The sequence below is a fragment of the Erithacus rubecula genome (genome assembly GCF_903797595.1).
Source record: "Erithacus rubecula genome assembly, chromosome: 5".
Lineage (NCBI taxonomy): Eukaryota > Metazoa > Chordata > Aves > Passeriformes > Muscicapidae > Erithacus > Erithacus rubecula.
In genome coordinates this window covers 35,534,479-35,546,728 of record NC_136687.1, presented here as the reverse complement: position 1 = coordinate 35,546,728, position 12,250 = coordinate 35,534,479, and the positions used below count along the sequence as shown (strand labels likewise).

The window sequence follows — 12,250 nt, the reverse complement described above, 5'->3', positions numbered from 1 at the left end:
GTTAAGATTCACTGGAACATAAATATGAGTACTGAGAAGTTTTGTTGCAGTCTTAAAGCTAAGACTGTGCTTTACAAGTATTATCTTTTCCTGTGGTTTTGTCTATGTGTTTCTGTTCATATTTGAGTGTGTCTCTTTCCTCCATGAGTTATGTTTTATTTTGGAAGCAGCTGTGAATGAAACTAGTCTAAGCTTTATCTATGGATATTTTTGGAAACTAGCTTTTTATCTTCTATTTCAAGACAACCTAGGAATCTACTACTAAACTCAAACAATTTTTCTTGATTTTTAAACTTCGATAGCTTCAGTTAACTGGCAGTGCTTCTTCATAACTTAGTTTTTCCAAAGGTGACCTAAAGATTGAAAAAATCCTTTCCTGAGCATCACAGAAAAGTTTGGGTCGAAAGGGACCTTAGAGACCATCTAGTTGCAACCCTCCTGCTATGGGCAGGGACACCTACTTGACAGGTTGCACAAAGCCCCATCAAACCTGGTCTTCAACACTTCCTGGAGTGGGGTAAATCTACAATTTCTCTGGGCAAGCTGTCCCAGTGCATTACTACCCTCACAATAAAAAAAAATAAAAAAATTAAAAAAAAAACCCCTGTTTTGATTTTTTTTTTTTTTTGAGTGCTACAGAGAATGGTCTGCCTATGTATTTGTGTAAAGGTTAGTAGTTTGCATTATTCAGTATCCTTAAGAATTTTTGTGGTTGAAGCTTAACTTGAAGTGGTAAGATTTTTCTGGTGCCTTTTTGTGAAGGAATAATCTGCTAGTGGTTTAAAAAATACAGTGAGAAATTCCTCACAATTCACTTGCCCGTTCTCCAAACCTGGAGTTTGGAAGATGAGTAATGTTCTCATCCTGCTAAATATTTTCATGTTGCAGACAGAATAAAAAAAGAAATTTAGATATGCTGAGTCTGTGGTAAAAATGGAAATGCAATTTTCATGCAGGTTAGACTAAGAGAAAGAGTGGCTGCACCTTGGCCATTGTTTTGGTACTGTTGTAAAATTCTGGTAATTCTTGAATTTAAAATTTCTTTCTGAAGGGCAGGTTTATTTAAAAACTAGAAAAGATGCAAGATTTTAAGTTAATTTAATATGTGAGGTTTAGAATTCAGTGATAAAAGCTTAATTCTGCTTTCATTTTTTGGGCAAGTGTTTGGCATAGACCCTCAGGCAAATATATGGATACATGCTAAAATTTTAATTTAAGAATGGTTGTGGGAAGTGTGTCTGTCATATTATTTATCTGTTCTTAAAATATGTAGTAGTTGGATTCTTAAAAATAAGAGGATATATATTTATATGGAATGCCTGACTATTTTATAACAAATAATTACTTTTGAACGTTCTGAACAGTTAAACCATTTGAAATTCTGTGTTATTAAAAAAAAAAAATTTAGCAAATTACTCTTTGGTTCCTGACACTGCATTTTCTCTGCTGTAGAACATATTCTTATGTGTAAAGCTTATACTGATAATTTTTCTTCATGGGTCCACAGCATTCTCACTAAGTGCTGTGCTCGAGGAGGGTTTGTTGGAAGATATCTGAGAGTTAGAGGACAGATGACTGCATTTTAGCTCAGTTGTTAGTACTGAACAGTAAAATTTAATTTAAGAAATCAGTGTAAAATTTATCAGGATTCTTAGTTTGAAAAAGAGCTCTCTTTTAAAGATCAATCATTGTGGGTTTTTTATTGGTTTGTTTCTTTGTGTTGATTGTGTTTGATGGGTTCTATGTTGTTGTTGTTGGGAGGTTTTAGTTATTTTTGAATTTGAACTGTTTAAAGGAAATTTGTAATCTGGAATTTGGAAGAATACTTCCCCTTCTGGGGAAGTAACAAGCCTTAGCTGCCTTATTTTGTTTTCCTGCCACCCCTTTGAGACACAGAAAAGTGTTTTTATGGGATAATAGAGCACATTCTGGAGATTTACCGATTGCTTGGATCAGCTATTCAGCAAATGTCTTGTAAATCTGGGTTTTTTTTGCTGGTCTATTTTGTCTTTTCCATAGATATTTCTCTGCACTGGAAGTGGTTCCCTCAGCTGACTCACTTCTCTGCTTGACCTTTTAGTTGTAGAGCTTGAAACATAAGCAGGATGTCTGATGTTGGAGAGCAGAAAAATGCCTGTGGTACTAGACTGCAGAAAACTTCACAGCCTTATGTGCTTTTTCTGCTATTAATGTAGCTGTTTGTCCAGTGTTCTCCTTTACCAGTGTACTTCCTGCCTGCACTGTATTTAATTAGATACAATGTACCCTGCTCGAGTACTCATTACTTGCTTTGCTCTCTCTAGTCATAGTGGCTAAGTTATCCTGTTTAGCTCTCTGTTCTGTGTTGCTGCTACCTTTTTCTAGTTTGTGGTATTGTCACCATAAAAAGTTTTCCCCAAAGCGTGTAATACTCTTGTTTTATTAAGATACAATTTTCTTACTGTTTTTTTCAATATTCAAATAGGAAATAACTATTTTTTTTTATGTATACTTGCAGGTTATAAAGCAGCTAAATGGAGTCTGAGCAGCTGTTTCATAGAGGCTACTATAGAAACAGTTACAACAGCATAACTAGTGCAAGCAGTGATGAGGAGCTTTTAGATGGAGCAGGTGTAATTATGGATTTTCAGACCTCTGAAGATGACAATCTCTTGGATGGTGATGCATCCATTGGTAAGTTAATTTCAGCTTAAAAGTTTCTCTGGGTTGTATTTTTATGTGTTGTGGGGGGTTTTGTTGTTTTCTATTTTGTTTTTATTTTATATGACCAAATCTGATCATTTTCTGTTAAGCTAATCTGTCCTTCAGAGAGGCTTTAAACCTGAAAGGCTTGAACATTCTTCTATGTGCTTGCCTAACAATTACATTGTGTGGGATGACTTCTGATACAAGGCAGATATTAACATGCTGCTGACAAATGTAAAACTTGCTGTCAAGTAGAAAGATGGGTATTCTGCAGCTACCTGGTCTTTCTTCTCTGCAGTGGGATTTTGGAAGACTCAATGTCTTTGGAAGTCTCTAATATTTCTTTGATGCAAAAATTAACAGGCTGTTAATCATTACTTCTAGTGATAAACCTGTTTTATTTCATTCACCTTCACCTCTGTAAAAGAGGCAAAAGCCAGAAGTAGAGGTGTTTGTTGTTAGAAGCAACAGAAAGCACAATATGAGCTGAATTTTTGACTAGATGAAAAGTTGCAAAGGAAGCTTTCCACTGTATACTCTGGTCACTTCCTCTCACATTGTTTGAAATCAAACTCTGCTTCCTGGATTTCTTTTTTGCTTTTTTACTGCCTTTTCCTCTTTCCTTCTCCCATAAGCATTTAGTTGTTTTCCTTCCCTGCAGTGTCTCTTCCTCCATATGTTTTGCCTTTGCTGCACTTAGCAGCTGGATGTTGGCACTGTACTGGTGGTTGTGCTGTATCACTATAAGCATCCTTCTCACCTGTATCCTTATGTCTAATTAGATATGTCTTGAATGTGCAGTTGTTTAACTTGTATACCAGTACAGGTATCACAAGCCAGCACACCTTCAATCTACATATTCCTTCTGGCACATTACTTGGGGAGCACCAGCATGCTAAAGTCCGGTGCTTAAGAGTTGGAATATTCTGTATATAATTCTTTTTTCTAAGTATTTGGTACTTTTAATAAACTGAGTGCCTTGCTTGTCTAACATAATATTTTCAACCTGTACTAAAAGTCTGAAGCTACTCTGGTTATTGTTCATATAAATAATTTCCATTGCTTCAAGCATGAAAGGGAAATGAGTTTACAGTAAAATGAATAGTTTCAAAGCTGGTGTTCTGTCCTTTACTTGTAGTGAAATCAGATCCATAAATTGAGTCCAAACAGATGAGATGGTTGTTTTGTTTGCATTGTCAAAATCAATGCTAATTGCTGCACATGCCAGCAGCTCCCTTCTTGTTCTAATGCTCAGGTAACAGAATGTGGATTTGTGCATAAATATGAATGTATTTTCTTTCCTGCAACTTTATTTTTTTTGCTAATTACCTGCTTGGCCCAGTTCTGGACTCCCTGTAAGAGACAGCAATAGTAATAAGCCCTATTATTTTACTTAAGTGAATGGTGATTTATGTGCCTCCATACACGGAAAATGTTTATTGTACAGCAAATCATAATAAATATCTTACTAGTAGGCCAGAATCTGATGTCAGTTTTCTTTTTAGGTTGGTGAGAACATACTTTGAAAAATGTTACATCTGAACTTCCATTCAGGAAGTGAACATCTGTGTTTCTCATTTCTTAGGTGTCCAAATGAGTCAGGTGTTTTTTTCTTCTGTGTTTCTAATACAGCAATTCTCATTGACAAGACAAAGGAAGGGCTTTCTTGCATGTGCTTGTTTTGTAATTCTTTCTTACTCACTTAGAATCAAACTTTTTTTTGGTATTATTATTACTGTTATTTCGTTGCTCTTATCATTTAGCCATATTTTTGTTCTGTTAAGTCCAAGTACAGATGGATTCAATATGGACAATATGAAATGTTTCCCACCTCCCCAGGAAGGGCAGGACCATCCCAGTAACTGGAAGATTACATGCTTCTCAGGTCTAACTCTGCTCTAGCAGGTGAACCCTGCCAAAATCAGGAGCCCCATTTAAAAACATGATGTGGTTTAAGTCTGTGGGACTGGAAGAATTTATAAGCCTGGTATCTTAGCAACATTAGCAAAATGGTAGCAGTGTATCTGTAGTTCAAATGATTGTGGAAATAATGTAGGTAAATTTGAAAGCTGCATAGCTACAGACTGTAAGCTGTAGTAGAAATAAGTACAGACATGAATTTATGCAATCTGTGTAAGTGGCCGTGGACAATAGAGTGCACATTGATATTTTACAGTTTATGTAGTAAAATACAGAATTGCAGATTTTTTTAGAAGTCAGGACCATGCAGTGAGGAGAAAACGAAGGATTAAGAAAGTCCTTCCTTCCTTCCTTCCTTCCTTCCTTCCTTCCTTCCTTCCTTCCTTCCTTCCTTCCTTCCTTCCTTCCTTCCTTCCTTCCTTCCTTCCTTCCTTCCTCCTTCCTTCCTTCCTTCCTTCCTTCCTTCCTTCCTTCCTTCCTTCCTTCCTTCCTTCCGTCCTTCCTTCCTTCCTTCCTTCCTTCCTTCCTTCCTTCCTTCCTTCCTTCCTTCCTTCCTTCCTTCCTTCCTTCCTTCCTTCCTTCCTTCCTTCCTTCCTTATCCTTCCTATCCTCTCCGTCCTTCCTTCCTTCCTTCCTTCCTTCCTTCCTTCCTGCCTTCCTTCCTTCCTCTTCCTTCCTTCCGTCCTTCCTTCCTTCCTTCCTGCCTTCCTTCCTTCCTCCTTCCTTCCTTCCTTCCGTCCTTCCTCCTTCCTTCCTTCCTTCCTTCCTTCCTTCCTTCCTTCCTTCCTTCTTCCTTCTTCCTTCCTTCCTTCCTATCCTTCCGTCCTTCCTTCCTTCCTTCCCCTTCCCCTTCCTTCCTTCCTTCCTTCCTTCCTTCCTTCCTTCCGTCCTTCACTTCCTTCCTTCCTTCCTTCCTTCCGTCCTTCCTTCTTCCTTCCTTCCTTCCTTCCTTCCTTCCTTCCTTCCTTCCTTCCTTCCGTCCTCCTTCCTTCCTTCCCCCTTCCTTCCTTCCTTCCTTCCTTCCTTCCTTCCTTCCTTCCTTCCTTCCTTTCCTGCCTTCCTTCCTGCCTTTCCTTCCTTCCTTCCTTCCTTCCTTCCTTCCTTCCTTCCTTCCTTCCTTCCTTCCTTCCTTCCTTCCTTTCCTTCCTTCCTTCCGTCCTTACCTTCCTTTGCCTTCCTCCTTCCTTCCTTTCCTTCCTTCCTTCCTTCCTTCCTGTCCTTCCGTCCTATCCTTCCTTCCTTCCTTCCTTCCTTCCTTCCTTCCTTCCTTCCTTCCTTCCTTCCTTCCTTCCTTCCTTCCTTCCTTCCTTCCTTCCTTCCTCCCTCCCTCCCTTCCTTCCTTCCTTCCCTCCCTCCTTCCCTAATGAAAATGGAACCATAAGCTGCACAAATATTACGTAAATAAAAGTCTAACAATAGATTTCTAAAGTACTTGTAATTTTCCCCCTTGTTGAGAGGGTTGTAAGTTAACAGAAGTCTCCTTCTTTCACTAGGCTTGCTCAGTCCCTTGGCTCTCAGGACAGCAATTCTGTAAAGCTGCACAGTACTGCTATTCACATTACCACTCATACTTAAGTACTTAACTGAGGTTTAGAAAGCCTCTGAAGCTCTTACCCAGTGGTGAATATGCCTTCTGTCAAAAGCATGGGGAAATTGGATGATCTTGGGAAAGAGTGCAACCACATGTACTCCTTGTCTTATGTGGGAAATTCCTTGATACTATATCAATGAACTAAATAAATGAATGTTAGCTGAAACCAGTAATCAGAAAGTCCTGTCACCTAGACTCTTAGGTTTCTTCAGTGTTTAGCTGTTAGAGATTTTTGTGTTTTTAATGTTATTTTATTTGAAAGGCTGTGGATTGATCCATAATGGCTAATCACCATTATCTTAAAACCAATGCTGTATAACTGTTGCCATTTTGATATAATAAATTGTATTAAAATAGTAGTAAACCTTAGTAATCGACATTAGTTGACATTAGTAGTAGTTATGCTAAGGCTTAGTAGGCTGCATGTAACCTGCAGATGAACTTTATAGCAAATTTTGTAATGTAAGCAGTGTAGTTGAGAAATAATTACTTAAGGAGTGTATCCATTTATCTAGGGAATGTACCTTTTGGCAGAATCTTAAAAGTCAGAAAGATTATGGTACCAGGCATCGAGAATGAAGTAAGAATCTGTTAAGATGAAGAAATCATATAAAGAAACATATAAAAACCTTGTGAATTTTCTGTAAGATGGGGCTCTGTCTCTGGACGCTAGTCCACAGGCTCCTGGGCCCTCAATAAAGCACCGCATAAACGACTTCGGTTGTTTGTGTTTTCTTCAGATCAGGCAACATAACCATCTTGCTTTTTTTAACACCATCTGAAAGCAGGTATGTGACCTGTCCTTTAGTGTCTCATATGAGGAAAATACAGAAATTGTGATGATGTAATATTGTAAACCAAATACATATATAGGTGCAGTCATTTAATATGTACTATGCCTGTTATGTTCCCCAGTAGCTGTTTTCCTTGCATGAATGACAGATTTTCAGTGGTAGTGTTATGGAGAACAAGTAGGTATTATGAAATGTGAATTCTTTGAGCAAACTATATTTTAACATGCTAAATAATTACATTGCCATGCATGTGGAGGCTTGGATGGCTTGTATCAAAGCCCTGCCTTGAAGGTATGCTGCCTGTCAGCTTTGAACAAAACTTGCTTTTGTTGGTTCTCAAAACTTTGTAGTACTGAAGTTAGTGCTTCTCCTTGTTAAAGGGCTGGCTAATGAGTTCAGTGATTTCATGCTGAAATGGAAGCATCTACCTCTTTTTATGGAGAATGTGTTACTAGAGCTTGTACAGAGAATGTACATCCATATCTGTGTGCTATTTTTAGACTGTTTGCCTGCTTCTTGCTAAGTCAATTTAAAGATACTGTACTTAACTCTGCAAAACAATCAGCTCTTCAATAGTTAAGTCAAATAAGCTAATATTTACTGGTTTAAATTTCACAGAGCTATGCTATTCAGCTTTTAAATAAAATCTTACACTAGCATATTTCATTATCATTGTTTCCCATCAATTTAGCAGAGGGAAAAAAAGAATTCTTTCTAAACAGAAATGAAATTTCCAGAATGGAAATATATTACTAGATTAGTATTTTAACCATGGACTGTGATGAGAAGATGAAATTACTAACTTGTTCTTTTTCTCTCATTGGTTTGCCTTGCCTGTCTCTAAAGTTTGGGAGAATCACAATTCTTGGCTATTAGCTGGGCTTGAAGGGTGTAAAAAGTCTCTTCAAAAGTTCAGACTTTTTCCTTTTATGATTCAGGGTTAGTCAACCAGCAAAGTGAAACTTGGTCTCCATATTTTGTGCAGAATTGAGGGCTGTTTATATGATAAGAGAGGACTGTATCAGTTTTGACTGTTTTTTATTTAGGGCAAGCTTAGTAGGAGGTGGATTTTTGTACTGTTGTCAGACTGCAATTTTTTCAAGGTACTTCCTGAAATCAGACGATTAAACCTTATTTGCAGTAAAAATGGTTTGCAAACAAATGACCTCACTGGTGTTTACATCTCGAGGTACTTTGGTCTGTCTGTGGGAATCTGAGTCCTGCATGAGCTTGCATTCTACTCAGTAGCTGTAAAGATTCCTGCTTCAGTTGAAGGAGTTTAGTTGCTTATATTGTGAGTTCAGTGTGGAGACAGTTTACAATTTCACATATGGTGTTAACATAAAATTGGCAATACTTAACCTCAGTATGACAACCTGTAAACTGGTAATTCAAAACTGCTGCTACAGCTGCTACTCTCCTCCTTGCTACTATCTCATTGCCACTGAAAAAGAAAAGAATATGCCAGTAGGTCATAGTGCAAAACACCACATCTCTCCTAAAATCTCCTTAACTGTGATTTGGAGTCTCTTGCCTAAAGAGAGAGGCCTAAACAATCCATTTTCAGTGCCTTAAATATCAACACTAAAAATCTTATAATAGTGAACTAATGTTATGGCATTATTTGAGGAATGGAATGCAACTTTCAGCAATAATCAAGATGTTTGTAACACAGCGGGGGATAATTTCTCAAGCAAGAGCTAGTTATCTTTTTCAACAGCATGTGAATGTTGTTTCACATGTGTGGTTGTTTCTATTTAGCTATTGCCCATTATAAATAGAAGGAAGAATGCAGAGAAAAGAATAAAATAGCTTACTGTTCCTCTAGTATTCTTTATACGGGGAAATTGCCTTAACAGATTCTTCCTATTGTTCAGAGCTGATATGAAGAAGAGCCTTTGAAGTAATTTTTCACCATTGGCATTGCTTTTATTATCCATCCATTCCACTAATTTGTTATAAAATTGACTTAACTGAGCAGTCATTATGATGTTTTGATATATCACTTTCCTAAGTTACATACAATATATTTGCCAAGTTAGCAGTATTTGCATTAAAGTGTTCATTGCTATTCTTAAATAAGGAGCATATTCAGCTCCAAATGATGCCATACAGATCAAAGCATGAGATAACATGACTTGCTGTGATCACAATGGCAAGTATGAGGGACACCTAATTTGTGGAATTAAATTAAATTACATTAAATTGTCAGTAACTAGTTATAATTTACTTTTTTTTTTTCTGTTGGATTGTAGTTAGGCTGCAGGCATTTTGCCTGTGTTTAATACTGTTAATGCAGCTAAACACAGGATATCTGACAGCATCAAACCATGATTTTTCCACTTTTTTTATTAGTAATGCATGAAGTTGGTTTTACCCAGCTCTCTGGAACATAAATTGTTATACATTATGTTTACATGGGTAACTGGGCTAATTAACAAGATTCTTTTTCAAGGATTTAAAAATTCTTGTCAATATCTCTTCACTCCCCCCCCACCTTCCCTCCCGCCAACTGACTGGAAGATTCTTAGTTTAAGGGAAAAAGTGTTTTATCTTAATTATGGGATGTCATTATCGAATGAGTGAATTTCACTGAGTATCTGTTTATTATGCTAGTAATTTCCTGAACTCTAATGTTTGTTTGGTTGGGCTTTTTTATAGTAGTTATTGTGCAAAATGTAAGTTCACTTGATATTGTTGTAGTTGAACAGCCTGTAATGGTGTTATAGTGTTAGTTTTAGGCCTTCAGATTATAAATGGACTGGTGTGGCATTAGGCTTCCTGAGGGATGGAAATTATGACAGTGCATATGTATAATTTTAGTAACCAAGTAGTTTCTTGTTCTCTTAAATGTTTGAAAACAAATAATTATCATTTAAATTTCTCATAAATACCAAGGTCAGCTCTTTGAGGGCTTGTTTGTCAACCCTGCTAACAGTCCTTGAATGGTATCACCAGTCCTTCCTGCCAAAGTTTTATTTAGCACATGAGCCTGATGCTCTGGAGGAAGAGGAATTATATACTAATAATCCATTCTTTCCATCTTTCTGATGTTATATAATTTGGTTGGCATCCTTCTGCTCTGTCCTGAAGTGTTTAAAGCACATTGGCTTTGTCAACAGATGCTGCTGAGGAAGTTGTTCCCAACCTGACAGCTTGGTGTAGTGTTAGAATGTGTATGTCCTTCTCTCAGACAAATGGTGTGAATAGTGTAAAATGAAGGAATGAAAACAAAGGAAGTGTGATGGCATATATTGAGAAAGATGAGTCTGAAATATAAAATAAAATAATTCAATGTAATATGTCTGTAGAATCTTTATAAACTAAAGAGACAAATTATTTTTACAGATTTAATAATGTTTATTTATTTTAGTTTTGATTTGTTCTCTCAAGTCAACCAAAGAAGGCAGATAGGATTTTAACCAAATTGATGTTGGTCTGCAAAAATGTTTTTCATTTTTGAGAATATTCTTGCTTACCAGAGTTTTAAAGTGGAAGTTTTTCATCTGCTTGGATTAAACAGAAATATTATTCTGAAAGAGGATATCATGATGTCCCTGAAAAATGAGAACAGCTGTACTGAGTCAAACCACAAATCTACCTAGATCAGCATCCTGTCTCTGGCAGGGGTTAAAAGTCAGTGCTTAAGGAAGAGTAAGAGCAGAGTAAGAGGTAGGTCCACAGTACTTGTACAGCAGTTTTTGTCTAGCTGATTGCTTCTCTCATCTGAGTGGTGGGTTTTAATTTTAGTCCTTATTAGTGTATTTTTCTTGAACTGAGCATTTCTTACAAAAGCAATTCTTTAGCACCCATACCATCCTTTGCAAGCTCTCATAGCTTAGCTACATTTTATATAAAGTACCACCTTCTTTTATTTATTTTGAACCTAAATCCAGATATAAATACTGCTGAGAACAGATACAAGTGCCAGCGTCTTACTTAGGTTAACACTGGCCCATGTGCTAGCATGGACTGACACGTGGATCTCCTTGTCACTTACCCTTGTATGGCATAAATACTTAAGCTCTCTTTTGTGTTTTTTAATTTTCATCTACAGCCATAAGTGCAGAAAATATTTCTGCTGATACAGAAAGTTTAGGGGGTATTATTAGCTTAATGAAGTGAAACTGCTGTTGGTAGGAAAAGGTTTGGTATGAAACTAGGACAGGGTGACCTGAAACTAGGATGACTTGGTTGTTGTGCCAAATGCACATACCCTGATAAGCCTATCATGCAGTGGCCATACGCATGTAGAAATTAACAAGGATTAACACATGAATTGCGTGGTGCTGTCACTGTTATTAGAACAGGTGGTGAAAATTTTATTTCTATTACTACTTACATTCTCTTCTCCTCAGTTATGTCTTTTTCAGGTTGATAGCTTCTTTTTTGCTTGAATTGATCTTGTAGCTATCTTGTCCTTTGGATCTTCACTGCCCCTTTCTGAGCCCTTTCTAATATCTCTAATTTAAAGGAGGGGTCAGAACTTCACACAGCATTTGGAGGATGGGCATGTCCTAGAAATGGAGCAAGTTTATTCTGATCACTACTAAGTACTGAGCCCGTAGTTTAATGGACTTCAAATATATCTGGCATAATGTAGTATTATGTATTAACAACATACAGAATTGCTGTTGGCACTATGTTCACAACACTTATTTATTTATGAAGAAGATGTAATATTCTCAAAGATAGAAAGTAAGCTTTATATATATATATATATATATATATATACACACACATATATATACACACATATATACATATGGCTGTTGTGGTTTAGGAGTGGTACTCCCCAATTTAGTTCTCCACTGAGACGTTCCAAACCATTTTGCTTGCTCCACCTTCTCCCCCCATTCCTGCCACCCCTGTAGGTGGATGGAGAGGAGAATTGGGGAACAAAAGGCAAAAATCACAGCTTGAGATAAGAACAATTTAATGGAAACAGCAATGAGATAAGAAAATGAACAGTAACAGCAACAACAGTAATAATAACTGGAAACAAAAACAGAGGATGATTCACGTGCAAAAATTCTCACCTCAGAGCCTGACCTGACCAAGCCCTACTGCAGCCATGTTTTCCCAACTGGAAAGGAGTACCCTTCTTGGAAATTAGAAGGAATCCCACTTGCCTGCCCTAGCAATGATGTGAAGTGGTATGGAATAACATAATGTCTTGGTCATGCCTCTCCTGTTGGCCAGGCCAGAACCAGGACAGTGCTGAATCTAGGGAGGAGTATGCCTTGTTGCTATAATTTTA

At 37.2% G+C, this 12,250-nt stretch overlaps 1 protein-coding gene across 2 annotated transcripts in view; it reads left to right on the top strand.

The window, feature by feature from the left end:
- Positions 1 to 12,250, top strand: part of CLCN3 (chloride voltage-gated channel 3) — a 63,008-nt gene that overhangs the window by 7,764 nt on the left and 42,994 nt on the right. For both annotated transcript variants that reach the window (XM_079306460.1, XM_079306459.1), the window contains exon 2: positions 2,498 to 2,673. In XM_079306460.1, coding sequence (XP_079162586.1) covers positions 2,514 to 2,673 — 160 coding nt within the window. In that variant the 5' untranslated portion in view covers positions 2,498 to 2,513. The remainder of the gene's footprint in view (positions 1 to 2,497; positions 2,674 to 12,250) is intronic.